The following is a 26,265-nucleotide window of genomic DNA, read 5'->3' as shown; positions in this document are numbered from 1 at the left end:
CGGCCGTCCTGGCCGCCATTTGCTTCCTCCTCTTCCTAGCTGTGATAGGCTATGTAAATACTTACGTAGCCTATCATGGCTAACACAGGGATGCCATTTGTGTCCCTGCGGAGGCCGTGATAGGCTATGTAAGTATTTGCGTAGCCTATCACGGCGGGGGGAGGGAAACCCCAGCGTACGCAAATGGCGGCAGCTACCGCCATTTGCGTACGCTGGGATTTTTCCCCCCTGCCGTGATAGGCTACGTAAGTATTTACATAGCCTATCACGGCAGGGGGAAAAAAACCCCAGCGTACCCAAATGGCAGCGCTTACTGCCATTTGCGTACGCTAGGGTTTTTCCCCCGCCATGATAGGCTACATAAATATTTACGTTGCCTATCATGGCTCAATACAGGGACGCAAATGGCTGCGGCTACGACAGCTGCCATTTGCATCCCTGCAGGGCTGCCCAGTGGCTGGATGTCTGGCTGTGGCTGGCTTGGCCGCGGAATGGAGCTGGCTGGGCAGGATTCCGGGGGGAAGGACGGCGCGCCTCCCCCCACGTCGAGGATTCCGGGGGGAGGGATGGAGCGCCTCCCCCCCACCGCGGATTCTCCTGCGTGGAGCCAGGTAAGGGATTCGTACATCCCTAGCCACAGCCCAGCAGGGGACGGAGGTCTGGCCGTGGGCAGCCCCGGTCGGCGTCTCCGCGGACTCGCAATGGAGCAGAGTCAGCTGGGGAGGATTCCAGGGGGAGGGATAGATCGCCTCCCCCCCACCGTGGATGCGGATGGCTAAATTCAGGGCTTCACCTTTTGCCCCTGCGCTGATTCCCCAGCTGAAAATCCCTCCCCTCTGAAGCTGCTACTAACTGTGAAAGGAAAAACAGGTGGCCATAGGTTTTGTGTCCACATCCCCTTGCATGGAAGCAAATAGGAGATTTGGGAGAAGGGCCAATTTTAAGCTGGAGGAATTGACATAGGGGAAAAAGATTAAACCCTTCTCCACATCGCACTATGGCTCTGCTTGAAATTGTTTCATGCCACCGCCACTCCTTCTCCCCAATTGCTTTGGAACTCCCATAATTTGATGAAAGGAAGAAAGAAGGGAATTCCCATGTAAAAACCCTAAATGGTTCCAGCCCAGGCTATCTCAAGGAGCGCCTCCAGCAACACCAGACAGGCTGCTCAACAAGATCAGCCTCGGATGGCCTTCTCTCTGTCCCATCAGCCAGGACAGCTAGACTGGTGAGGACAAGGGAGAGGGCCTTCTCTGTGGTGGCCCCCACTCTGTGGAACTCCTTTCCTAGGGAACTCGGCCATGCCCCCTCTTTAATGAGCTTCTGCCACGCATTGAAAACGTGGTTGTTCAGACAGGCATTTGGGGTGGGTTAGGGTATTTTTATGAACTTGCGCACACTCCGGGAGAGAGCGGAGGACAGGAAGGCCTGGCGTGCTATGGTCCATGGGGTCATGAAGAGTCGGACACGACTTAACGACTGAACAACAACAAGGGTATTTTTAGACGATGTTTTTATGTGTAATTTTACTGTTTTAAATTGTACTGTTGTACATCGCCCAAAGTGGCTGGGTGACCGGCCGGATGGGAGATGAAGAAATTAAATACATAAATAAAGTCTGGTTTGGTCATGTGTGTGTTTGTATGACTGTGTCTCTCTGTGTGTCTGACTCTGTGTGTGTGTGTGTGTGTGTGTGTGTGGAGTTGCTAGAGACTGGGGAAAACTATACCTTTTAATGAAAACTGAGGACGTCATAAGTGTGAAGTTCTAGGGTGGTCTTAGGGCTACAGTTCAATTTAGACTGTGGAGGGAAGTGAATTGAAAGCCACCCTGGAGTGTGGAGGGTCTGCTTTTGCTCTAGTGGTCTGGGTTGCTCAGGAACAGGTACAATTTTTAAAAATCCAGACATAAGAATCTCTGTCCAGTTGCAGTCAAAACCACTTCTGCTTTGGGGAGATGGCTCATAGCTTCTTCTTTCACTTGTTGCAGATACTTCTGTGCTGTGGGTTGAAATGTCTTTTCCCTTGAGAATATGGGGCCACGTCATGGGGGTGGAGAGTGGGAAAGGTCACACTTTCCTCCTGCTTCTGAAATTAGGAACAACTTTGGTCATGTCTGAATGACTGAATATGTGGGAGGCAGCTTAGTAATACATCACAGGGTGTCTACTAAAGAAACCAAAGCTACCGTGTCTCTTTTTACCGTACTTTTCTCCGAAGGAAGGAATGACCACTATTTATTTCTGTGGGAGGAAATTGAAGGAGGCATATGGGAACAATATGGGGAATGGGGCACACCTTTTGTCTGCTCCAGATGTCCCCAGCCATTTACATTCAACCCTGCTCCTAACTACATAGTCTCACTCTTGGTTCTGTTTCTAATATCTACCCCTTAGTTATACTAAAGTGTGACAAGGTTGAATTTGGCTTTTATAATCTGGCAATCTCTCTCCAAAAACTGTTCCCCAGATTTAAAGTAACCAAGGCAAGAACTGTTCCTCCTATTTTGAAGTTGCCAAAGCATTCTTCTGTTGGCCCACTAATCTCCACTAGGGCTGGAAGCCATATTGTGTTATGTGATCTGAGACGTGTGCAAAGGATCCAGGGCGTACCACTAAAATTGTGTGTATTTTGTTGTTACCTGTGACAGTGCTGGCTCCAGGTTTTGAGAGCTCTTGGACAAGGCACCCTCAATGGGCCCCCTTCCCTCAATTCAGGCACAATCCTATGGGGATAGTTGGCTAATTTATTTTAGTCAGGACTAACTGAAGTCCCATTCATTTCAATGGGTCTACTCTAAGTAGGACTTAGGTTGCATTTTACCCAGTGTTTCCAACCTGTGAAGTGGAAGAGCAGTAGCTACTGAGTGACAAATCTCTGTACCGAGGAAACTGTAGTCCACGAGGGGCTTTGGGGGAGTGTGATGTGGAATGAGTGGCTAATAGCCTCCCCCTTATGAGGGCTATTGGAATGTGCCTTTTCTCCCTAGTGCAAGCACAGTGTAGCATCACCATAGTATTACAGCAGAGGAAAGGGGAATTGGGGTGTGTGTGTGTGTGTGTGTGTGTGTGTGAATGAATATATATATATATATATATATACACACACACACACACACGCGCGCGCGCGCGCGCACCTGGAGCAAAGGCGAATGGGAATGGAACAAATTCAACATGTTGCTATGATTTCTTCACATACTGTTGGCATTTTGACGGCCTTTGTTGGCTGTTTCCCGTCAGTGAATTTCATTGAACATATTTATGAGCATATAACTCGAAATTGTGGTATTTCCAGGCTCCCTAGCTTTGTATAAGCTTGCTATAGCAACAGATATAGAGTGCCAGGTAGGTGGCAGGCTGATGGAGAACCCTCTTAAGCATTGGCTCTCCTGTTTATGCCTTAACAGAGCACAAAGTGGTTGCTAAGGAGGCTGGAATACTTCCGGAGTGAGTAGTCTTTTAGAGACCAATCTGCCCCAGTTCTAGCCAGTGAAAGTGTCTCCCAAATTTCTCTGCCTACAAGTAAGGTGGAGAATTTCAAGAGGCCATTTGCACACAGCTCTAGTTTAAATCCATAGTCAGCCCTAAACCTCACTGGATGACCTTGAGCCAGTCGGATATGTTGGCCTCTAGGAAGACTTTCTTACCCTGGCATTTAGATAGTGTTAAATTGTCCAACTAGGAAATCTTCTATGAACACAGTAGCATCTCTTGGTCTTTACTGTGGATCCAGCGGCTGTTTGTACTGAGAATTAAAAAAAAAAAGCTTGAGGGGTGGAAAATCTTTACAAATACTTCTTTTATTCCCCAAACAAACACACACCCCAAATAATAGTTACATGATATCAAGGTACAATGGTGGTAACAAGCAAAAGCACATTTTGAAAGCTTCCTTAGGATTCTTAAACAGCATATTCTCATATCAAGTCACTTTACCCATGAAGAAGAAGAGAACTTCTCATCATCAGTTTATTTATATGCTGTTTTTCCACAGTAAAACCATGCTCAAAGCGGTGTACAGAAACTTCAGGAAAATGTACACAATAAAATAAGATGTTAAGGTAATTTTCTAACAACTATAAGTCCAAACAAACTTTAAATATGCATATGCATAGGATAATCAAAACATCTCACTTTAATAAATACACTAAAATTAAACAATCTTATAATAATAATAAAGCTAAACGAAGGAAAATTACAAAAAGAAATCTAAATAGCAAGAACAGCAGCTTTCATAGTTGGATATAGCCAGGGCCCTCCCAGGCCAGGTGGAAATGAGCCAGGGAAACAGGGACCACAGCTTGCAGGACTCACAGCTAGTCTCAAGGTGAGGACAGGTATTTTTATCCTGTCCCTAATGTTTATGTGATTCCTGATTGGCTTGGATGTGATCCTCACCCCCCACCCCAGACAACTGAGATCAGCACTCTTAACCATGGGTTATTAATTTTACCAAGCATCAAAGCCATGACATGGAAATGCTGTTGATCTCTTTTCTTTGGTCAGCACTTTTCTCCAAAATAGAGAACTGTCCCCTGTAAAGTAGGACATATGGCCACCCTACAGAGCATGAAGCAATGACATGCTAGACCATAGCCTAGCATGAGGCAATGACATCATTGCCACCTGCCTGGATCTGAAGGCATTAGACTCTTCTGTGGCTTTCATGCTACAAACAGGTGCTTTCCCATTGCCTGCGACATTGCATACAGACAGGGGAGAAATGAGATGGTTAGGAGGACTCTAGTCATGGCATGAAGCATTTGCAGTGCACGTCCGAGAAAGTATTATTTTATTTATTAATTACATTTCTATACTGCCTAATAGCCAGAGCTAATGACCAAAAAGTAAGGTCAATGCATTTTTTCCAGGCAAGGGGCTCTCCACATCTGACCCAGAACCCAACCAGGTTTTGTGACATTTAAGTTTTTATCTGTGCTTTGAACATTTCTCTGATTCTTGCCTCATCTCTGCCTTATTGTTCATTCCATATCTGCCGCATTTTCGGCCGTATTCTGCTCCAGCTCCACTTTTCTTACCTTAACCCTTGCTTTTCATCACTTTCTCTTTTGAGACACAGGCTTTGCTTTGGTGAAAGGACACCCCACCCTCCTAAACTCTGCAGTGCCCTCAGGAGTCGGTGATCAGATTTGATTCACACACTGGTTCTTATGCTGGAACCTGGCATCCATAAGCAGAAATGAGTCAAGGTTGTGTTTGGAGAATGGAAAAACTGAAATAACTGTGAGCTAAAAGAGAAAATGCAGAGGGGGAAAACAGGCTTCTCATCTGAGGCACAGCAAGATACAATCAGTGACAGCTTTCATTATTATTTATGTTCACTATAAACTTCTAAGCATTAGAACTACAGCTTTCATAGTAATTACGTGTAGAATTAACTTAGTAACTCCAAGCAGAGTTATTTACTGTAGATTTTGACACCAGCCATCACCTCAGCTGTTGTGGTCCACTCTGGGCAAGGCTGCGCTGAATAAAGCACATTTTAACTTGAATGCTTGAAAACAAAACCTAAATTGCCGTGCTCATATTGCCATCGTAAATCACCCTGTGCTTTTCCGTGAAGAAGGTTACCAAGGCCTCCTGGTCAGCTTCACCAGTTACTGTCATTCTTGATAAATAAGCTCTACAGCATGCCAGGAGCTCTTAAGAGGTCAGCACCACAAAATGTGGGGTTTAGTTATGCAGTCCAGCTCAGCCTTGCAACTCAGAAGATTTTGCTAGGCACTTTCATCACATACAGGGTAGAAGGCCCTTACAATCTAGGGCTAGGGTGGCCACTTTTGAATCACCCCAAAAGAGCAAATATATCACCCCAAAAGATGGCAAAAGAGGACACAAATTTGCATATGCTAATTTATATTCACAGATGCAAATTTACTATCATTTAAATAGAAATATGGTAAACCTCACCATAATGTGGTAGATTGTGGGCCGATGACCTGTGTCCCTGCCTGTTCAGTCTGGTGTTCAGATGCAGACAGTTCTTAGGGTTAATTATCTTTAAACCAGACTTGGACGGGACAGCTGTTCAAACAGAGGATGCCTTCAAATAATGTTGAACCATTAGTTAGCCCAGGACAGACAGAATTACTGCTAATGTGTTAGCCCAGGAAAAACAGAATTACTGCTCATATGTTAGCCTAGGAAAGACAGAATTACTTATTATTAGCCCAGGAAAGACAGAATTACTGCTCATATGTTAGCCCAAGAAAGACAGAATTACTTATTAATTATTACTTAGCCTAGGAAAGACAGAATTCCTGCTCATATGTTCCTGAAGGAGCTAACCAGATCCCAGATACAAAAGGGTATTTAGTGATGAATAGCCTGACACAGAAGTAAAATGGGGGAGAGCACTATTTTGTTGTTTAAATGACAGACAACCATTAGACATACCAAACAGGGCAGACCAGCTCTGTTGACACCCCAAATGAATTTTGTTAAATTAGAAACCAATAATGTCCAACTGGCCAAGCCTTATTATTCATGGTGGATATAGCCCAGGTTCATCACACAGTTCCCAGAGGGGGTGGAGAGAGAGAGAGAGAGAGAGAGAAGAATAATAATCCTTCAGTCCCAGGTAGACCCACCATTGCTATTGACTTGATGGTCCACAAGTTGTGCAGGGCTGATTTGTCAATATTGCTAGGAATTTGCAACTGAAGATAAAAATATAAGAACCCATGGCTGCGGTTTAATACACCGTGGGCCATGGATGTTCAAGTGGAGTAAGTATGATGTGAATAATTAGGATGCTGAAAAGGAAAACAACAACCACAGCAATAATTCTGCAGGCTCTGAGCTTTTGTTGTCATCTGATTCTTCAGTTTCTGGAGCAGGCCTGGACAAGCCACCAAGCCCAGGGGAGCTCTTTAGCCATGCATCGTAGTCTGCTCAGTGCTCGATACAGTGCATCACCAAAGAACCATTTTGTATGCTAATTTATATGTAAAGATGGAAATAATTTCTATAGAAATACAATACATCTCACAGTGGGGGAGACTGTGACCAGGTGACCTGTATGTGTCTTCTCATTCAGCAGATGTCTAGGTGATACCTGTGGATGGGCAACTTCAAGGCATCTCTGCTCCCTCCTTTCTTAGGGTTCTTTATCTTTAAACAGGCTTTGGACTAGTCAGCCTTTCAAACCAAGGACACCTTCAAATAGAGGACTGTTCTGTGTAAAGTAGGACACATGGTACCTTATCCCCCGCCCCAGTTGTTGTTAATAACAGAGAGAACACACTCACAGAAGCACACATGGGTTGTGATATAGTTGTAATTCAGTGGTCATTTGCCATTTAATTTACAATTTGCAATAAATTAAATATTAATATGTTACATGCCAACTACTAAAATAGAATTATTAATGTTCTAGCTTATATCCACAGGAAACAGGGTTCCAATCTATTGGGGACTCATTTCAGAATAATGTACAGTGCACTCAATGTCATAAAGCCACACAGATTGTGATACATTTTAGATGAAATCATTTACATTTGGGGGCAACAATGACAGGTTTTGGTGATGGGTTTTGCCATTCCTAAGCATATTGGCTTGGATCCTAAGATAAGGAAGTTCACCGAAGGAAAGTTTTCCACCCCCTCTGCCTCCTGAAAAACCTCTCTGGAGGGTTGGGGGGCCCTCCTGAACAACATGGGATAGGGTATGGAGGGCTACTGGGGGGAATTGTCCCCAAATTGGATGGACGTCTGCCCAATTTGGGGTGATCTGCCCTTACCCAAATGTCCTCCACGCTCTATCCCATGCTATTCAGAGCTCTTGGACACCCAATATAGGGTGGGGGGGATGACTGTGAGGGGAGGGGACTTAGGAAACTTTCCTTCCATGGACTTCCTTAAGTTCACTTATCTTCAGATCGGGGCCATTGTCAGTATGAAAGACCAGTTTTGTTTCTTGTTGCACAGTGGTGCTCGTGCCTGGTCAGTTCAGGGATTCTTCCATCTCTCTTGCAACCAGAAAAGGCTTTGGCCGAGCCCAGGCTGGAGATGGAATTCTTCCATCCTTCCAGCAGTCCTGCCCAGGCTGCATGGGCCTGATCTGCTTCCCATCTTGGGCATCAACTTTCTGAGAGGCATAGCAGATGCATGGTTCTGATGGAGGCATTTCCTGCACTGCCTCTTTATCTCCTGAAAAAAGCAGCAGGGCTAGCTGGAATTCTATAAATCTAGTACCCCCTTGTGTGTTTCTCAGGAGGCAGAAAGTGGAATCAGGAGTCCAGCCAGTCGAAAGATGAATGAGTAAATCATGGGTGAGGGAGAAGCTGACAGCTCAGCTTCAAGGGGAAGCTCCTCCTTGGCCACATGGCCTTGTCCCTCTGGAGAAGCCAAACATCTATAAGGTAAGAGCCTGGAGAACAGAGGATGGCTTGCTACATATCCTTGTACCTCCAAGCATCACTAATATGACAGTGGCAACATTGACCCATGGTTAGAGGTTGAGGTTGCAAATGCCTTGACTTGAAGCATTACATCTTAGTAAAATATTCCCAGCACAGCCTCTTAAGAAATGCTGCTGCTGATGTCAGTATGGATGGATGTATTTAACACTGGCCCGCACAACTTGCAGCCTGCCAAGCTCAATGATAGCCATGCCGTGTGGCCAGCTATGCATTTGACAGCCCTGTTGTTGCAGCTCCTGTGGGGTAGGACAGCAGGGGCTCAAATGTCGTTGAGCACCTGGTTGGTCACAACACATCACAGGTAAACGGTGTTCAGTTTGGTGGGTCACAACTTGTGCAGGCCTGATTAAGATTTGTCTCCAAATCCCCAGTCGGAGATCTTAAAAAAAAATGCAGATTTACCTCCTCATAAGCTACTCTGATTCCTGTCATTCCTAGTTCATCCGTATATTCCCTGTGTAATAATACCATGTTGTGGAGCATGCTGAAGTTGGAGCTCATGTGTGTTGCCTAGGGTGCTTGGGGGTAGTTCACACATGCATGTTCATCCCTCGATGGCTGCATGCAGCATCAACGGATTTGCACATGTGCATGGGCCACAAGAGGGAGACCTTGCACATCAACTCGTAATACAGGCAATGCTTGTCAAGGGACTCAGTCCATACATTCAGCTGCAAGTAATCAAAGGATGAGAAACCAAGTGATGCACATAATACGTGGCCCTTAGCTACAGCATGAATAGAGATGCACATCCTTCTTGTGTTACAACACCTGTGGACAGCGTGACCATTCCTGAGAGAAAAAACATGGTAACATGGGACGTGGTCCTTAGCTCAGTGGCACCAAGACAATATGGTCTCTCTCTTCCTTTCACTGTCTCCTTGAAGAAAATTACCCAGACACACTCATCTGGCTGGGTTGTCTCATGTAGACTAGCCCATGTTCTGACAGTTCCAAAGTCTCCTTTCATTCTCAGTTCCAACAGCACTTGAACGACTTTCAAATGCTAGAGAAGCTTCAAAGCCCATCCTTGGCTCTCCCCAGAATCCTCACTTGAGACTGTTGCACTGAACTTTACTTAGCAGGTTACGGTAGAATCCGGACTTGAGGAATCTCGGATAGGAGTCCCTCTCCATCAGTACATACACAAGTCTCTGGGCCTCATCAAAGCTCGAAGGTGTCGGATCTTGAGCCTCCTTAGCTATGGATTTTCTTGTGTGAAAGTCAATGTTGACCTAGGGAGAGCAGAATTGGACTTCAGCATCTTTTAAAATGGCATCATGTTGACACTGTTGTGCCTCATAATGAAGTATAAAGTCTTGCTTATAGCCATAAATCCAAGGCCCATTTAATTACTGTTAAGCAGCTGCTCTTAGGTCTGCTTCCTCCCCTGTGTTTTCATTTATCCTAAGGAACTTTGATGTGTATCTGTGCCTTCTAAGGATACCACCACTCTTCATGTAGAAGACAAGCTTGCCATGTACAAATGCTGGTGTAAAGGGAGCCAGGGACCACCCAAGGTGTTGCCTGAGGTGAATTCAAATGCTGCCACCTGCCCCTCCCTCACTTGTATTCTATCGTACGCTGAACAGCATAGCAATACTACATTAAATGATCAAGAGTTGGCCAGGATACATTTTTTTTTGTATTGTCACTTTCATTAGTTTAAATGTTGTGCTCCGCATTAATTAATCTAGATTAAATACTACCTCCAGCTTCCTGCACATCAGCATTGACATAGATCTGAATCCCCATTTCACCTATAAGCATGCACTAAGAAATTTGATAAATTGAGGCAATCTCTCTCTCTCTCTCTCTCTCTCTCTCTGACATTTATATAGCTGAGATGAGTGCCGCTGGAATTTTGGCACCCTGAATGGTTTTTCTCTATGGTTGGGACAGCTTTGACAGGGAAGGCAAATAAGGGCATATGATGGCATATGCTGGGGAGATGTCATTTGCATATGGCTCTTTGTCACATCTCTATCGCATGGGCAATATGTGTCTTTCCTTTCACACCTTATGAAGCTGAGAGCACAGCTCATACAGTTCAGATTGTGTGCAAAATTTTGGCTTAAATTGAAGAACGTAGGGAAAACCACTAAACCATTCAGGTATGACCTAAATCATATCCCTTATGAATATACAGTGGAAGTGAGGAATAGATTTAAGGGATTAGACCTGATAGACAGAGTGCCTGAGGAACTATGGACGGAGGTCCGTAACATTGTTGAGGAGGCAGCAAGCAACTCAATCCATCCCAAAGAAAAAGAAATGCAAGAAAGCAAAGTGGCTGTCTGATGAGGCTTTACAAGTAGCTGAGGAAAGAAGGGAAGCGAAAAGCAAGGGAGAAAGGGGAAGATATATCCAACTGAATGCAGAGTTCCAGAGAATAGCAAGGAGAGACAAGAAGGCCTTCTTAAATGAACAGTGCAACTAAATCGAGGAAAACAGTAGAATGGGAAAGACTAGAGATCTTTTCAACAAAATCGGAGATCTCAAGGGAACATTTTGTGCAAAGATGGGCATGATAAAGGACAAAGAAGGCAGGGACCTAACAGAAGCAGATGAGATTAAGAAGAGGTGGAAAGAATACACAGAAGAACTATACAGGAAAGATCTGAATGTCCCTGATAGCCATGATAGTGCGGTCACTGAACTTGAGCCGGACATCCTAGAAAGTGAAGTCAAGTGGGCCTTAGGAAGCATTACTAACAACAAAGCTAGCGGAGATGATAGTATTCCAGCTGAGCTATTTAAAATCCTAAAAGATGATGCTGTTAAAGTGCTGCACTCAATATGCCAATGAATTTGGAACACTCAGCAGTGGCCACAAGACTGGAAAAGGTCAGTTTACATTCCAGTTCCAAAGAAGGGCAAACAAGGAGGGGTTGTCCGGCTGGGTCCAGGAGGTTGTGAATTCCTCCTTGAGAGAGGGAGTGGTGCCTGCCGCTTTAAAAGAGGCAGTAATTAGACCACTCCTGAAAAAGCCTAACCTGGACCCAGAGGATGTTAACAATTATAGGCCAGTGGCCTACATCCCCTTCCTGGGCAAGGTGCTTGAGCGGGTGGTTGTAGGACAGCTCCAGGCACTGTTGAATGAAATGGATTATCTAGATCCATTTCAATCGGGCTTCAGGCCTGGTTTTGGAACGGAAACTGCCTTGGTTGCCCTGTGGGATGACCTCTGCCGGGAGAGGGACAGGGGGAGTGCGACCCTGTTGATTCTCCTGGACCTCTCAGCAGCTTTCGATACCATCAACCATGGTATCCTTCTGGATAGGTTGTCTGGGTTGGGAGTAGGAGGCACTGCACTACAGTGGTTCCACTCCTACTTGGTTGGCCGATTCCAGAAGGTGGTGCTGGGGGATTACTGCTCTGTGCCATGGCAATTGTGCCATGGGGTTCCACATGGCTCTATTTTATCCCCCATGCTGTTTAACATCTACATGAAACCGCTGGGGGAGGTTATCCGGAGGTGTGGGCTGAGGTGCCATCAATATGCAGATGACACCCAGCTCTACCTCTCTTTTACATCAAAACCAGGTGAGGCAGTGGCTGCTCTGAATCAGTGCCTGGGCATGGTAATGGACTGGATGAGGGCTAATAAACTGAAACTCAATCCAGACAAGACGGAGGTACTGTTAGTGGGTGGTTCGTCTGCCCGGCTAGGTGATATTCAACCTGTTCTGGAGGGGGTTGCACTCCCCCTAAAGGATCAGGTTCGTAGTTTGGGGGTGCTCTTGGATCCAGAACTGTCACTTGAGGCACAGGTGAACTCAGTGGCACGGAGCACTTTTTATCAGCTTAGGCTGGTATACCAACTACGCCCTTATCTGGACAGAGATAGCCTTGCTACAGTTATCCATGCTCTGATAACTTCTCGTCGGGATTACTGCAATGCGTTATACGTGGGGCTGCCTTTGAAAACGGTCCGGAAACTTCAGCTGGTCCAAAATAGGGCAGCAAGATTGTTAACAGGGACTGGCCTGCGAGCTCATATTACCCCAGTACTTTTCCAGCTGCACTGGCTGCCAGTCCATTTCCGGGCCCAATTCAAAGTGCTGGTGTTAACATTCAAAGCCCTTAACGGCTTGGGGCCAGGTTACCTGAAGGATCGCCTCCTCCCATATGTGCCTGCCCGGACCTTAAGATCATCATCAGTGGCCCTTCTCCGTGAGCCCCTGCCAAAGGAAGTGAGGCGGGTGGCTACTAGGAGGAGGGCTTTTTCTGCTGTGGCACCCCGGCTCTGGAATGAGCTCCCTAGTGAGATTCGCCTGGCGCCTACATTGTATTCCTTTCGGCGCCAGGTGAAGACCTTTTTATTTTCCCAGGCATTTTAGTTTTCGAAATTTTTATCTTTGCTGTTTTAAATCTGTATTTTAAACTCTTGCACTGCTACTAGGTTTTATTGTGGTTGTATTGTTATATTGTGGTTTTAATGTTCTGTATATTTTAAATTGTTTTATTGTGTGTTGTTTGGATTTAATTTTTGTGAACCGCCCAGAGAGCTTCGGCTATTGGGAGGTATAGAAATAAATAAATAAATAAATAAATAAGGGCAATGCCAAAGAGTGTTCAAGCTACCGTACAACTGTGCTCATTTCACATGCCAGCAAGGTTATGCTCAAAATCCTACAAGCGAGGCTTCAGCAGTATGTGAACTGAGAACTACCCTGAGTACAAGCTGGGTTCCGAAGAGGCAGAGGAACTAGAGATCAAATCGCCAACATTCGCTGGATCATGGAGAAAGCAAGAGAATTCCAGAAAAACGTCTATTTCTGCTTCATTGACTACGCTAAAGCCTTTGATTGTGTGGATCACTCTGGCAAATTCTTAAAGAGATGGGAGTACCAGACCACCTTACCTGTCTCCTGAGAAACCTGTACGAGGGTCAAGAAGCAACAGTAAGAACCAGACATGGAACAACCGATTGGTTCAAAATTGGGAAGGGAGTACGACAAGGCTGCATATTGTCTCCCTGCTTATTTAATTGATATGCAGAGTACATCATGAGAAACGCCAGGTTGGATGAATCACAGGTCGGAATTAAGATTGCCGGGAGAATTATCAACAACCTCAGATACGCAGACGATACCACCCTAATGGCAGAAAGCAAAGAGGATCTAAGGAGCCTCTTGTTGAGGGGGAAAGTGGAGAGTGCAAAAGCTGGTTTGAAACTCAACATTAAAAAAATGAAGATCATGGCATCTGACCCCATCACTTCCTGGCATATAGAAGGGGAAGAAATGGAAGCAGTGACAGATTTTATTTTCTTGGGCTCCAAGATCACCGCAGACGGTGACTGTAGCCATGAAATTAAAAGATGCTTGCTCCTTGGGCGGAAAGCTATGGCAAACCTAGACAGCATAGTAAGAAGCAGAGACATCACCTTGCCGACAAAGGTCCGTCTAATCAAAGCTATGGTTTTCCCATTTGTAACATATGGCTGTGATAGCTGGACTATAAGGAAGGCTGAGTGCTGAAGAATCAATGCTTTCGAACTGTGGTGCTGGAGAAGACACTTACGAGTCCCCTGGACTGAAAGGAGGTCAAATCAGTCAATCCTAAAGGAAATCAACCCTGAGTGCTCATTGGAAGGACAAATACTGAAGCTGAAGCTCAAATATTTTGGCCACCAAATGCGAAGAGAAAACTCCTTGGAAAAGACCCTGATGCTGGGAAAGATTGAAGGCAAAAGGAGAAGGGGTCAGCAGAGGATGAGATGGCTAGATAGCATCACCGATGCGATGCAATGAATATGAACTTGAGCACACTCTGGGAGAGAGTGGAGGACAGGAAGGCCTGGCGTGCTATGGTCCATGGGGTCACGAAGAGTTGGACATGACTTAACGACTGAACAACAACAAGTATTTGAAACTGAGGTAGGAGGTTTGCTTGCAATAAACATTACATGTAATGCATAGTAAGTGAAATAATGGGTGTGGGGATTCATCTTGAAAATGGGCCAGTCAAATAATGCATAGCCAAATAGTGGCACAGCTTCCTGACATTCCTGGTTTGGGCATATATAGCCAGTGTAATATCAAGTTGTGCAGCATGCTGAAGTTGGAGCTAATGTGTGTTCCCTAGGTTGCTTTAGGGCTAGTTTTTGCACATGAATGGGAGGCCACGCACATCAACTCATAATATTTCACAGGTGATGCTTTTCAAGGGAGTCAGTTCGTGCATTTAGTTGCAAGTAAAGGAGAAACTAAGTGATGCACATAATATGTGGCCCTTAGCAACAGCACGGATAGAGGTACATATCAAAATACAACAATGCTATAACATAAATGGAGATGTTTTCAAATAAATGCCTCCCCATGTGAACTTGACTCTACCAGTCCAATTATACACATTAGAAATTGCTCTATGTGTTCCTTTTCTGACTTAGAACTTACTTGCTTTTTAGCATCTGAGTGAACATACTCCTTGTAAATTTTCTCTGCTTTGCCATGTAAATGATCAGCTTGGGTTTTCTTGTAATCCTCGCAAGCAAGCCAAAACTCAATGTTTTCATCACTGAACTCAGATTTCAGAAATTCTCTGAAAACATCTTGACCATCTGCAATGAACAAAAACACCAAAATGGATTTAGCCATATAAATGGGGAAGACAACATAAAGAAGCAACTGTGATTATACTGAGGCAATTAAGTTCTAGGAACTGTCTTTCCAGGACATGAGGCCACATAATACTTGGGAAGGGATATTCCCAGAAGCGGCACTATAGTTGTAGGATACTCTTGCTCTCTAGGAAGGCCCACTAAACCAATTAATTGCTCAGGTTTTGGTGACTTGTTCAGACTTCTATGTTTTCAAGCAAGTTTTTTTTTGCATTATAATTTGTATCCTCTCACTTTGTCCAAGGAGTTCAACACAGCCTAAATGGGGAAGGGTTGCATGAAAAATTCATTTCAGTTATTTTTTCCCCCCCCAGGATTAACCCAATTCATGCCTCCCAGAACTGATTGTGGACTTGAACGCTTGTGATTTGCTGAACAAGAAACATACATGTTTAGAAGATTCATACAAGTGCATACATTTTGCAAGCATTTGAAAAATACATATAAAATGTGCACAAACATACTTTAACCAGTGGGAGAAAAATGTGTACATTTCAAAAATGTGCACAACTGATGGATTGACTGGAAAAATTTGCCCAAAAATACACACAAATTTTCAAGCAAAAAGAAAAAAACAAAGCTCACAATCTGATACAGACACGAGTCAGAATGAGCTTCGTGGCAGAATTTGGAGAACCTTCACAAACTAATATTTTGCTAATTTGCACATCTATAAAATGGGATGATCACATGTTGCTTTCATCAATATCCTGTTAGGTTGAAAGATCATGACCAGTGATGGTGCAGCTAGGTAATTTTAGACTCTGGACGTAATGGTCTTACAGATCTCCACCCCACCTCTCTTTAAATGGTAATGTGTATGACTTGACTTATTTCAAAAGCAGCCCTGCTCTACTTCGGGGGCCCCCACCTCATTCTCCTGAGAGGATCCCCCAATTCCTGCCCTGATGGCACCACTACACTGGCTCAGAACCATCCAGTGACTTTCATGGCTGAATGTGGGTTTGATCCCAGGTCTCCCTAGTCCAGAGGCAAGGGCTCCATCCATCTATTACCATGCTAGGAGGTTCTGAATAATGGCATAGCTGCCCTGAAGGATGATACTTAACCAAGTCATATTTATTTTGAAAGTGGCAATTCTGTTCTTTTGCTCAAAGACTGTCCTTTCAAGATTATATCTTCCAATTCGCAAAACTGTTATAATAGAATACTTACACTGGGTTGCCAGAAGCTTTTCTAGAGACTGAGACCACTGTATCACTTCTTCTGCAGGAAGCCTGTAACAACAGAAACAATTTAACTGCAAGAAATTTCAAACTTGACTTTTTGAAATGTAGTGGCCTCCTCTGGAAAAGAGACTGAGTGGTTAGTTTTGCTTTTGTGGGTGGTGGTGGTAGTGAGAAATTATTCCAAAGATTTATATATACGTATGCACCATAAAACCAATCAAGAGAGAAATCTGAACATTAAAATCATTTTATATATCATGTTTGTTTTCCACCATTTCCTCAAGGATTTCAAGGTGGGATTGAAGCTACTTGACCACAGATTCATCTAGCCCAGGACGTTTTCAGTAACTGGTTGCCTAGCAGAATTCTTTCCATAAGGAGGATCAAATGAGACATGAAGTTGGAGACTACAAATACCAACTGGATGATTTTACATCAGGGAAATGGGGGCTGGGAGTGAAAAACCCTTTTTATTCTAGAGTAAGCGCAGGGACCCTGATTAGTACTGAGGCTCTATTTTGGAGCTGTCCTGATCTGGATCACCTCCCCCGACACCTGTAATTAATTTTGCAAATTAGTGATCCATTAAAGCAAATGGGCACTCTTTGGCAATACATATTAGAGGTGCAGGCCCCATGATCTTGATTAGGACCCCAGCAGGGGGGAAAGTGTTAAAGCTCCCCTACTCAACATAGTAGGATCTTGATCTGGATTGGACACCCTGCAGTTACTCTAGAGTAATAAAAAGAGAGGAAAAATGACATAGCTGCTAGCTACATCTTTAAAGTAATGCAGCCTTCCCCAATCAGGTGCCCTCTAGATGTTTTGGACTTCAAATCCCATTAGCCTCATCCAGCACGGTTAATGGTCAGAAATGCTGAGAATTATAGTCAAAATCTTCTGGAGGGCACTAGGCTGGGGAAGTAATGTACGCTTTGACCCTAAGATCCTTTGAACTGGAGACATTTGGGATTGAGCCTCTGTGTATAAAGCATGTGCTCTGCCATGGTCTCTACCCTACTCCATTTTACTCCACTCCCCATGGAGTTTCATAGCTGAGTGGGGATTTGAACCCAGGACTTGATAGTTCTAGTTACACACTCTATCAATTACTACATTACTGGTGACACAAATAAGATCATGAACTGGGATGTGTAAAAAATGAATGCAGATTTTCATAAAATAAAAAAAAATAGATAAGAGAAAACTTTAATTCATTGACAGGATATTGAGTCAATGTTCTAGAATTATATTGACTGTCTTATCTTACTTCCTGTAAGTCTGGGCTCTGAAACTCTCCCACCTTATCTGCAGAGGTTGATTATCATTTTTTTTAAAAAATCTCACAACAGTATGAGGCTTAGATGGATTAGTACACCAAAATGCACGTCTAGAGATGGAGGAAGCTGCCTACAGTAAGAAAGAACACATCACAAAACCGGAACAGAAAGAAAATTCAAAATGAATACACTTCAAACCAGGAGAGATGGTTAATTCCATAGGTTACTCTCAGGGTCACTCCTCGACCACAGGCTGCTCTGCTGGAATTTCAAGGAGTGAGACAAGCTCCAGTGATGCCTTGTACTCAGTGACCTCAGCTTCCCAATGGCCTGGTTAAGTAAGTTAGAAGGGAGTGTTGGGAATTAGACTGCCATCATTTCTTTTTGGGGGTGGGGCTCCTGTGCCTTTAACACGGGGGGCAACTTCGGGAGCTCCGAGGGGCTAATTTCAAACCCTGGAGCACCCCAGGGGCCACACCAACACCGAGTGTGTCTGAATTTTAGTGGTGGCGGCTTTAATTTAGCTTTAAAACAAGACACATGGATTTCAGCAGCTAAGTGCCTACTGCTTTGCCACTGCTCGGGGGCGGTGGCAGTGGCAGGGGCCGCACTTAAGGCCAGAGGGGGTGCAAGCAGCCCCCAGGGTGGGGGCTACCCACCCCTGCTTTAACAGCTGCATGACAGGCACAAAATCGACAGGGTTTGAATTTTGTTGACTGTCACAGGGCAGCTAACCTGGCAGAAAGCAACGACAGCATGATCTAGTCAGTTTAAAAAACAAAAACCAAGTGTGAGTGAAGCTGAACTGGATTGGGACCCCAACATATGGAGAGGGAGGCTTAAACCTCCCCCATGGGGTCACGAAGAGTCGGACACGACTGAACGACTGAACAACAACAACAAACCCCACTGTGATCCTGAAGAAAATCCTCCTGCACTGCAAAGAGCGATAGAAAAAGAAGTCCCATTGGTGCTAGCAGGAGCTTTTTTCCTATTGCTATTTGCAGCATGGTGTGTGCGATTTCACCCCCTCAGAATCACGATGGGGGAGGGAAGAGAAGAGTTAAGCTGTGATTCAAATCTAGATCAGCTCCCCCATCCCCCAGTCTTAATTTTACATTTAAAAAATCCCGTCACTGCTGCAAGCAATACGTTAAACTTCACATGTCATTAGGCCCTGGGCCTCACAAGGACAGCTTTCTGAGCATGCTGATATCTGTAAGCAAGAATGGGGCTTTTGGAGCTTGGGCTGGGGGAGAACTTTCCTAAAGCTCTAAAAGCCCCATTCTTGCTTGAAGCAATGTGGGACTCTAAACGCAAAGGCTTTCAGCTTGGCGGCAGTTTCTGAAGGCTCAGGAGACCATGTGACACGTTTCCTGAGCATTTCAGGAAGCACTGGTTGTTTGAAAGCCTCTGTGCTAAGAGGCCCATGATGCTGCCACTGCACATGGGGTATTTTTAAATTATAAAATAGAAGACCCTTCGGCTACCTCCTATACTTAAAAGGTAAACGGAACCCCTGCCCCCCTCTGTAATGAAAAAATCCTGTGAAATTCTCTCCCTCCCCAGACTCTTTTGCTGGAGTATTCCTTTTGTCCCCACAAATTGGTGAAAATAACAGATTTAAAATATTCAGAACAGCATTAATCCGGCCAGTTCAGAAGGTCCTAGTTAAGCATTGAGATATGAATGGTGATTTCTACCTGTATGTGCACTCACATTGAATATGTGTACTTTGTGCACAGATCTGCCTTGCTGGATCAAGGTGAGAAGCAACCATGTGTGAAAAATGCCTCCACATTATCATATTAAATAATATAATATTACTATAATATTACCACAGAATACTTACATTGCATCTTTGGAGGTGGGATACTTGATGTTGGCGGCTTCTATATGTGGCACAAGAGACATCAAATAGTTTTTCATTTCTACACCCCTGAAATCAATGATAAAATACATTCAGTAGTTTATTCGTTATTTATGCAGCATTCTCTGTGTACCTAGCTCTTTGCAGAGTAATACGAGCAAAAGGACTGTCTTAGAATGTAAAGTTAGAGAGCTGAGAGAGAGACATTTCTCGCTCTCATGGACATCCATGGAAAAACACGCCCTAGGCTTTGAATCTAAGAATAGTCTGGCTGAAACGTAGAGTGCAGAGTGCCCTGCTACTGAGTTCTTATATAAAATGTATCGGTTTGAAGAAGGATGTATCCTGCCATACTGGATAAGATGACCTGGGGATTCCTTCAAACTCTAAAAGTGCTTTTCCACATTTGGCAAGCCACAAATTTAAGTAGCCTAGATGGCAATTTAATGCAACATACTCAAAGGCATGGAAAAGTACAGTGTGTACTCCATTGTAGGTCACCAGACTCAGACGCCTCTCCTCCATCTCTCTCAGATTATTTCTGAGGCAGCCAGAATTCGTACCCTTCCGTTTGGTGAGACGTTGAGAGAACACTCTTTATACAGTATTTGGCATGCACACACAAACACACACTTGCACTGCCCATGCTCTTGGCCACATCCAGGCACATCAAAGCACACTAAAATTCTCACAGAACAGTTCATCTGCATTTAGGGCATGATCCAGGCAAACTTAATATTTCTTTTGAACGCCCTTTGATTTCAACAGGATAGACATATCCTGTGGCCCTGCTTGAATTTCCCATTGTAACTGATGGAACGTGCAACCTAATCCTATGCGTGTTGACTTACAAACAGCACTAATTCCATGGGACTTACTCCAAAGTAAGTATGCATCGGACTGCAGCCTTACGACGAGTGCTTAATGGTGCTGTTGTTGTGTTACATGGCATTTAAAAAGTCCATCATTCTATCATTCTGTATCTCTGCTTACTGTTGAAAATGATAAGACATCATAAGACCTGCATTCCAGGCTGTCTTATGGTTCGACAGTGGTAGATCCCTGATGGAGTATATTCTACAGCCAATGAACAGTATCGGTTAAGTAGCGTCTCATCCAAGAGCCATTTTTGCTTAAAAACCCTTTTGGAAGTGCAGCTATACTTGTATACTTACAACGCCTTGCTCTTCTTTTTATGATCCTTGCCTTCCGCAAGCTCATGGCTGTCTTCTTTCATTGCAGTTGCGTTGGTGTGCCATAAGAACAGCCACGGCATTTTTTTGCTATCTTTCATGGGGCTGCTGACTTTGTACAGTTGTCGCACTCACAGGTGCTGACTCTTCTGCCGGCTTTATATACTGACACATGTCAGCTGCCTTGTAAGAAAAAGATCTGTTTGTCACATACTGTTACCACAAACTGAACGACTTCCTCCTCCCCTGCCTTCTTCACTGTCTAATGACGTGTGTAGAGTTATGTTTTGAAAAAGAGTCAAAGCTGTCTTATGGTTGTGGTTAAACTGGATGGGAACAGGTCTCTTTGGTGACAAAAACATATCAGAGAATACCAAAGAATAAGCAAATTATTTTAAAAAAATGGTTATTTAAGTTCAGTTGTTGCGGGAATAACAGTCACAGCTGTTGCTATGTTGCTGCAGTCAAAGTGGACCATTGATTTCAGTAGGAGACAGCAAATCCCCAATATTCGACTTAGGTTGCTTCCAGACTGACAGTTCCTACTGCTACCAATTAAAACGCATTGTGCATCTATTATGTCATTCCCTCCTTAATGGATTTTTTGTCTGTGGAGGGAAAAAAAGACAGAAGTGGTGGGGAAAATAAGATGGTGAGAAGTAAAAGATGAAGATGCCTGGAGTCCTCGTAAAATTCCATGACGGAGACCCAAAACTAGGGTGGCCAGGTGCCCTACTTTCCAGAGGACAATCTTCTATTTGAAGGTGTCCTCTATTTGAAGAGGTGTGCAGTGTAAGCCTGGTTTAATATCAAAGAACCATAAGGAGGGAGAGCAACGTGGGCCTTGAAGTTGCCCATCAAGTGTTAGCACCTTGACAGCAGACTGAAGAGCAGGCACACAGGTCATCTGGACACAATCTTTCTCACTATGGTGTGATGTATTGTATTTCTGTTGGAGAGAGCAATCCTATGCAATCCGTTAGACAGTGGCTAGATGGCCATAGGATATGCCGTTTTCCGGGAACCGACCTCGGAGCCTGTGCTCTGAGGTCAGTTCCCGGAAAACCGACCTCCCAACTTCCGTGTTGCTTCGGAGGCAGCGCGGAACAACCCCATCCTCCATGCTCGAAGAAGAGCACAGAGGGGCTAAAAAGGAGAGTGACTGGGGGCATTCCAGGGCGGGGAGAATATAGCTGCGTGTATGACACATCAAATGTGTCATACAGCAGCCTCCTTCCCCGCTCTGTGCTCCTGCGGCTCGACAGCCGCAATCGGCTGTCTAGCCAAAAAAGCAGGGCAGGGGAAGAAGCACAGAGGGCATGATCCCCTCCATGTTTCTCCTGCCCTGCTTAGGATAGGTGGTCGCCTCCCAGTTTGGAGGCGGCCGCCTATCTGCAGATCTATGCCCTCCTTTGTCCTCTTTTTTGGTGATGCATTTCCTCTTTTTCTTTGGTGGTGCATAAGTGGCAGCCTTATCCATTACAGATGTCACTTTCAATCTATACCTAGCACCTATAGCTCCCCCCACTCATTGTTACTCTAAAGTAGGCATAGGGCCCCTGATCCAAATTGGAAGTCTACCACGAGGGATGGAAGGGGTGTCTTTTAACATCTAGATTGGTTCCCCCACACCTTCTCTAGAGTAAAAATGAAAAAAAAAAAAGATGTAGCTGCTAGATACAGATTTGAAGTAATGTCTGTTCTGGCCCTCAGCCAGGGGGATTGCACAATAAAGCCTAGCTTGGAAGCATCCTTATACATCCCCCCACCCCGCCCCCAGGTGAACGTAGTCCAAATGCTTATTTGTAGGTACTATAACTTGTGTGTGTAACAGATCTGGATTAACTTGTAGAAAAGTAATTCTTATTCAAAAATGGATCATACTAGAAACCATTGCAACTTACTTTCTAATAATTAAATACCAACTCTGCATTGATTACACTACCCTTCCCCTGTGACTTAGAGCATCTCTACACCAGCCTAAAATCTAGGGAAGTATGAAAGTCACTTACCTTTAACGAAATTTGATTCGCGGTGGGGGAGAGGCGCTCCGTCCCTCCCCCCGAAATTCTGGCCGGGGGGGGGAGGCGTTCCATCCCTCCCCCCCGAAATTCTGGCTGGGGGGGAGGCACTCCGTCCCTCCACCCCCGAATCCTGGCCGGCCGGGCCGCAAATGGCGGCGGCCTTAGCTGCCGCCGTTTGCATCCCTGCAGTCAGCCGTGATAGGCTACGTAAATGTTTATGTAGCATATCACAGCTGAGTAAAAACACACACACAAAACCTGCATGTACGCAAATGGCGGCGCCTATGGGCGCCGCCATTTGCGTTCCTTATTTTGGCACGTCTAGTCTACGTAAACATTTACGTAAACTATGGCGAAAATAAGGGGAACACAAATAGCGTAGACGCTACGCTATTTACGTTCCCCTTATTTTCACCATAGTCTACGTAAATGTTTACGTAGACTAGACATGCCAAAATAAGGAACGCAAATGACGGCGCCCATGGGCGCCGCCATTTGCGTACGCGTGTGTGTGTGTGTGTTTTTTACTCAGCTGTGATAGGCTACGTAAATCTTTACGTAGCCTATCGCTTCTTCTTTTTTTTTTTTTAACTGGAAGTGGGGGCAGTGGCAGCTGGTTGGAAGACTGGCCGCCGCCGCCGAACTGCCGCTGGAGCCGCTGCCACCAGGAGGATTCGCCCAAGGTAAGTCCCGTCCCGGGGGGGGGGGGCAGACTGTTTCGCCACCAATTTCGGGGGTGAATCCCCGAGATTCATGGCGAAATTCTCTGACATCCCTACTAAAATCCCGCATTTAAAATGGGGCTTTCTGCTTCCATTTTAAATGCAGGATCATGACGGACTCCTTTGACACACATTCACCCTTATCTGAGTCTTCCATATGTTTTGTTGGTCTAGCTCCTCTTATTGCAGGTTTTCTTCTTTTCATGAGGGAACTCAAGTGGAACTCAAGTGCTGTAATTTGATAGCTCATTATCTCCAATCTTTTAAAATTAGAATAAAGGTAATTTAGTGCGGAAGATGTCCTGGAGGTTGACAATGTCATCTAAAGGACCCGCAAAATTCTGTGAGTAACCAATCTCAATAGCAGGATAAAAGCTCTGTGTGAAGAAGCTCTTGTAATTCATAATTTGACAAGAAAATCTCTTGTCAAATTATAAGTGAACATAAATCCTTGCTCTTTGGGTAGTATGTTCACCCACAAGTTGTTCATTGAAAGATGTCCTTGCCTTTTCTACGGCGTCTTTCAGAAAAGGCACTTAAACTGGTTTTGAAACTCTCTGTATGATAGGATGAGATGGGCTGTGCCAAATTTTCAGTGTTTTGGGCTGGGAGAATAAGACTCACCAGAACTCCTCATAGCTCCAATTGGCTGTGACTGCCATTTTGTTTTTGCCAATTCCCCTCAAAAGGGGGCATTTCAGGAAAAAAATAAAATGGAAGGACCTCAGGGGAGTTTTCTCCACACAAAACCATAATGCCAGTGCTGCAGAACATCACCAAAATACCCACTGCCAACTCATTGCCTGAAAAATATGAAGCTACAGAATTGGGCAGGGCGGGGGGAGAGCCCAGTCCTATAATGCGTGTTCAAGTATTTGTACATTCTTAGAAATTTAAGAGCAGAATATGTGCTAATACTTGAACACTCATCATCCTGTCACCATGCACACAGCTTAAAAAAAACATCAGTCAAGAATTGATGACCCTTGAGGCTGTCATTGCCTCGGTACATAGAAGCAGGAAAGTGAATACGTATTATACCATCATTCTAGGAAAAAGGGCTCTAGAGAATTAAAAATCTCTCTCTCTCTCTTACTTTAGATGACACATTTACATCTATGACATCTTCATCATTATCACCACGAGCCAATCTGCACGAGCGATTTAGTGTGGACTAGGGAGAGCAGTTTGAGGTCCTTTGTGACACATGATGTTGTTGCCAATCTTTGATGAGCTTCCGCCGGGCTTTAAAAACCTGGCTGTTCAAGCGGGCATTTGGGGTGGGTTAGGGTTTTTTTTAGAGCCGTGTTGTTTTGTTATGTTGTTTTGTTCAGTTGATTATGTAAATTTCTTATTAGTATTGTATGCTGCCTAGAGTGGCCAGGCTGTTGGCCAGATAGGCAGCTAATAAATCTAATAAATAAAAATAAAATAAAATAAATGCACAGTCAACCAGTAGCTTTCTTCTTGAAAAGCCACATTTTTGGAAAGTCTTTTTACTCTGTATTTTTTACAAGCAGTTCCGCTCCAGTGTGCCCTGTCCCTCTGCATTAAACCTTAGACATGCCTCTGTGATGTGGCTGTGACCTGGCAGAGACATGGTCAAGGGGTGAGGCCACCCCTTCCCTCCCCATTTACCCCCCATTACTATCTAGCCTGCACAGTTGTTGCTTTCACCTGTGAGAGTAACCAGCCTGCCTGTCTCATTCATAAAAATCACTGCAGCACTCTTTCTAGCCTCTGGAATTATGCAGTTGTTGCTGAGAGTAACTAGCCTGTCTGTCTCATTCATAAAAATCACTGCAGCACTCTTTCTAGCCTCTGGAATTATGCAGTTGTTGCTGAGAGTAACTAGCCTGTCTGTCTCATTCATAAAAATCACTACAGTGCTCTTTCTAGCCTCCGGAGTAGTTGCTATCAGAAGTCACAGTAGGAAGCCGCATTTCTCATTCATAGGAGCACATTAGTAGGGGGAGCCTGGACAGGGGTGGGAAACAAGTCTCTCCCACTGACTGGGTGACACCTCCAGGCTTGATGATGTTCAGCTCTCCTCCCTAACTCTGCCCACACAACCCCGAAGTTTCAAGTCCTGTGCTGCTCAGCCAGTCAGAAAGGCTTGTGTCCCACCCCTGTCCAGGCTCTCCCCTGCTATTACATTGTTATGAATGGGAAAGTAACTACTTCACAATTCTGAAGCATTACGCACACTTTTCCATGAAGAAGCTGAAATCCTGAATTATCTCTGACAGCATCTGAAGGCTCCCTGTGAGAGCACCTCACCACCCCAATTTTGCCCCATTCCAGCAAACTGTCATGGAGTTATAGCTTCCACCCTCCCCCCCCCAATGTGTGCACTTTTCCATGAAGAAGCTGAAATCCCAATTATTCAGTGCAGCATCTGTAGGCTCTCCATGAGAGCACCCCACCAGTGCAATTTTACCACATTCCAGCAAGCAGTCAGGGAGTTACTCCCACTCCCTTTCTCCTTTTCTGGTAATTTCTCCAGGCTGTCAATGACAGGCTTCTCTGCTGTCAGTGACAGCCTCCTATGGTCCCAATACCACGGTAGATCACTACTGCCCAATAGGGGAAAATGGGGGGGGGATAGGGGGAGGTGAAACAAACATCAGAGAGTTATAGCTCCTCCAACCCCCCTTTCTCCTTCTCTGGCCACTACTCCCTGCTTACAATAACAGGCTTCTCTGCTCCTATGATCTTGATACTGTGGTAGATCACTACTGTGATAAAGCCCTAATGTGCATTTGTTTAATGTCAAAGGAAAGAGTAAAAGTTTGCTGTTCATTCCCACCCCTTTTCCCCCAATGTACACTTTCCATGTAGAAGTTGAATCCCCAGTTATCCAGTTCAGCATCTGAAGGCTCCCTATGAGAGCATCCCACCACCCCAATTTCACTCC

The 26,265-nt window shown here is 44.7% G+C and overlaps 1 protein-coding gene across 1 annotated transcript; it reads right to left on the bottom strand.

Moving 5' to 3' along the window:
* Positions 1-7,280: 7,280 nt before the first annotated feature.
* On the bottom strand, positions 7,281-20,735 carry RGS1 (regulator of G protein signaling 1). The gene is made up of 5 exons (XM_084848200.1): positions 20,585-20,735; positions 19,392-19,478; positions 16,246-16,307; positions 14,846-15,009; positions 7,281-9,676 (listed from the first exon to the last, which is right to left on the bottom strand). The coding sequence occupies exons 1-5, from the start codon at positions 20,701-20,703 to the stop codon at positions 9,491-9,493; spliced, it is 618 nt and encodes a 205-aa protein (XP_084704326.1). The 5' UTR covers positions 20,704-20,735; the 3' UTR covers positions 7,281-9,490.
* Between the last annotated feature and the right edge of the window lie 5,530 nt (positions 20,736-26,265).

The sequence above is a fragment of the Heloderma suspectum genome, chromosome 4, assembly GCF_057233095.1.
Source record: "Heloderma suspectum isolate Gila_16-S chromosome 4, 16-S_ref, whole genome shotgun sequence".
Lineage (NCBI taxonomy): Eukaryota > Metazoa > Chordata > Lepidosauria > Squamata > Helodermatidae > Heloderma > Heloderma suspectum.
The sequence above is the reverse complement of the archived record's forward strand: the minus strand, read 5'-3'. Positions and strand labels throughout refer to the sequence as shown.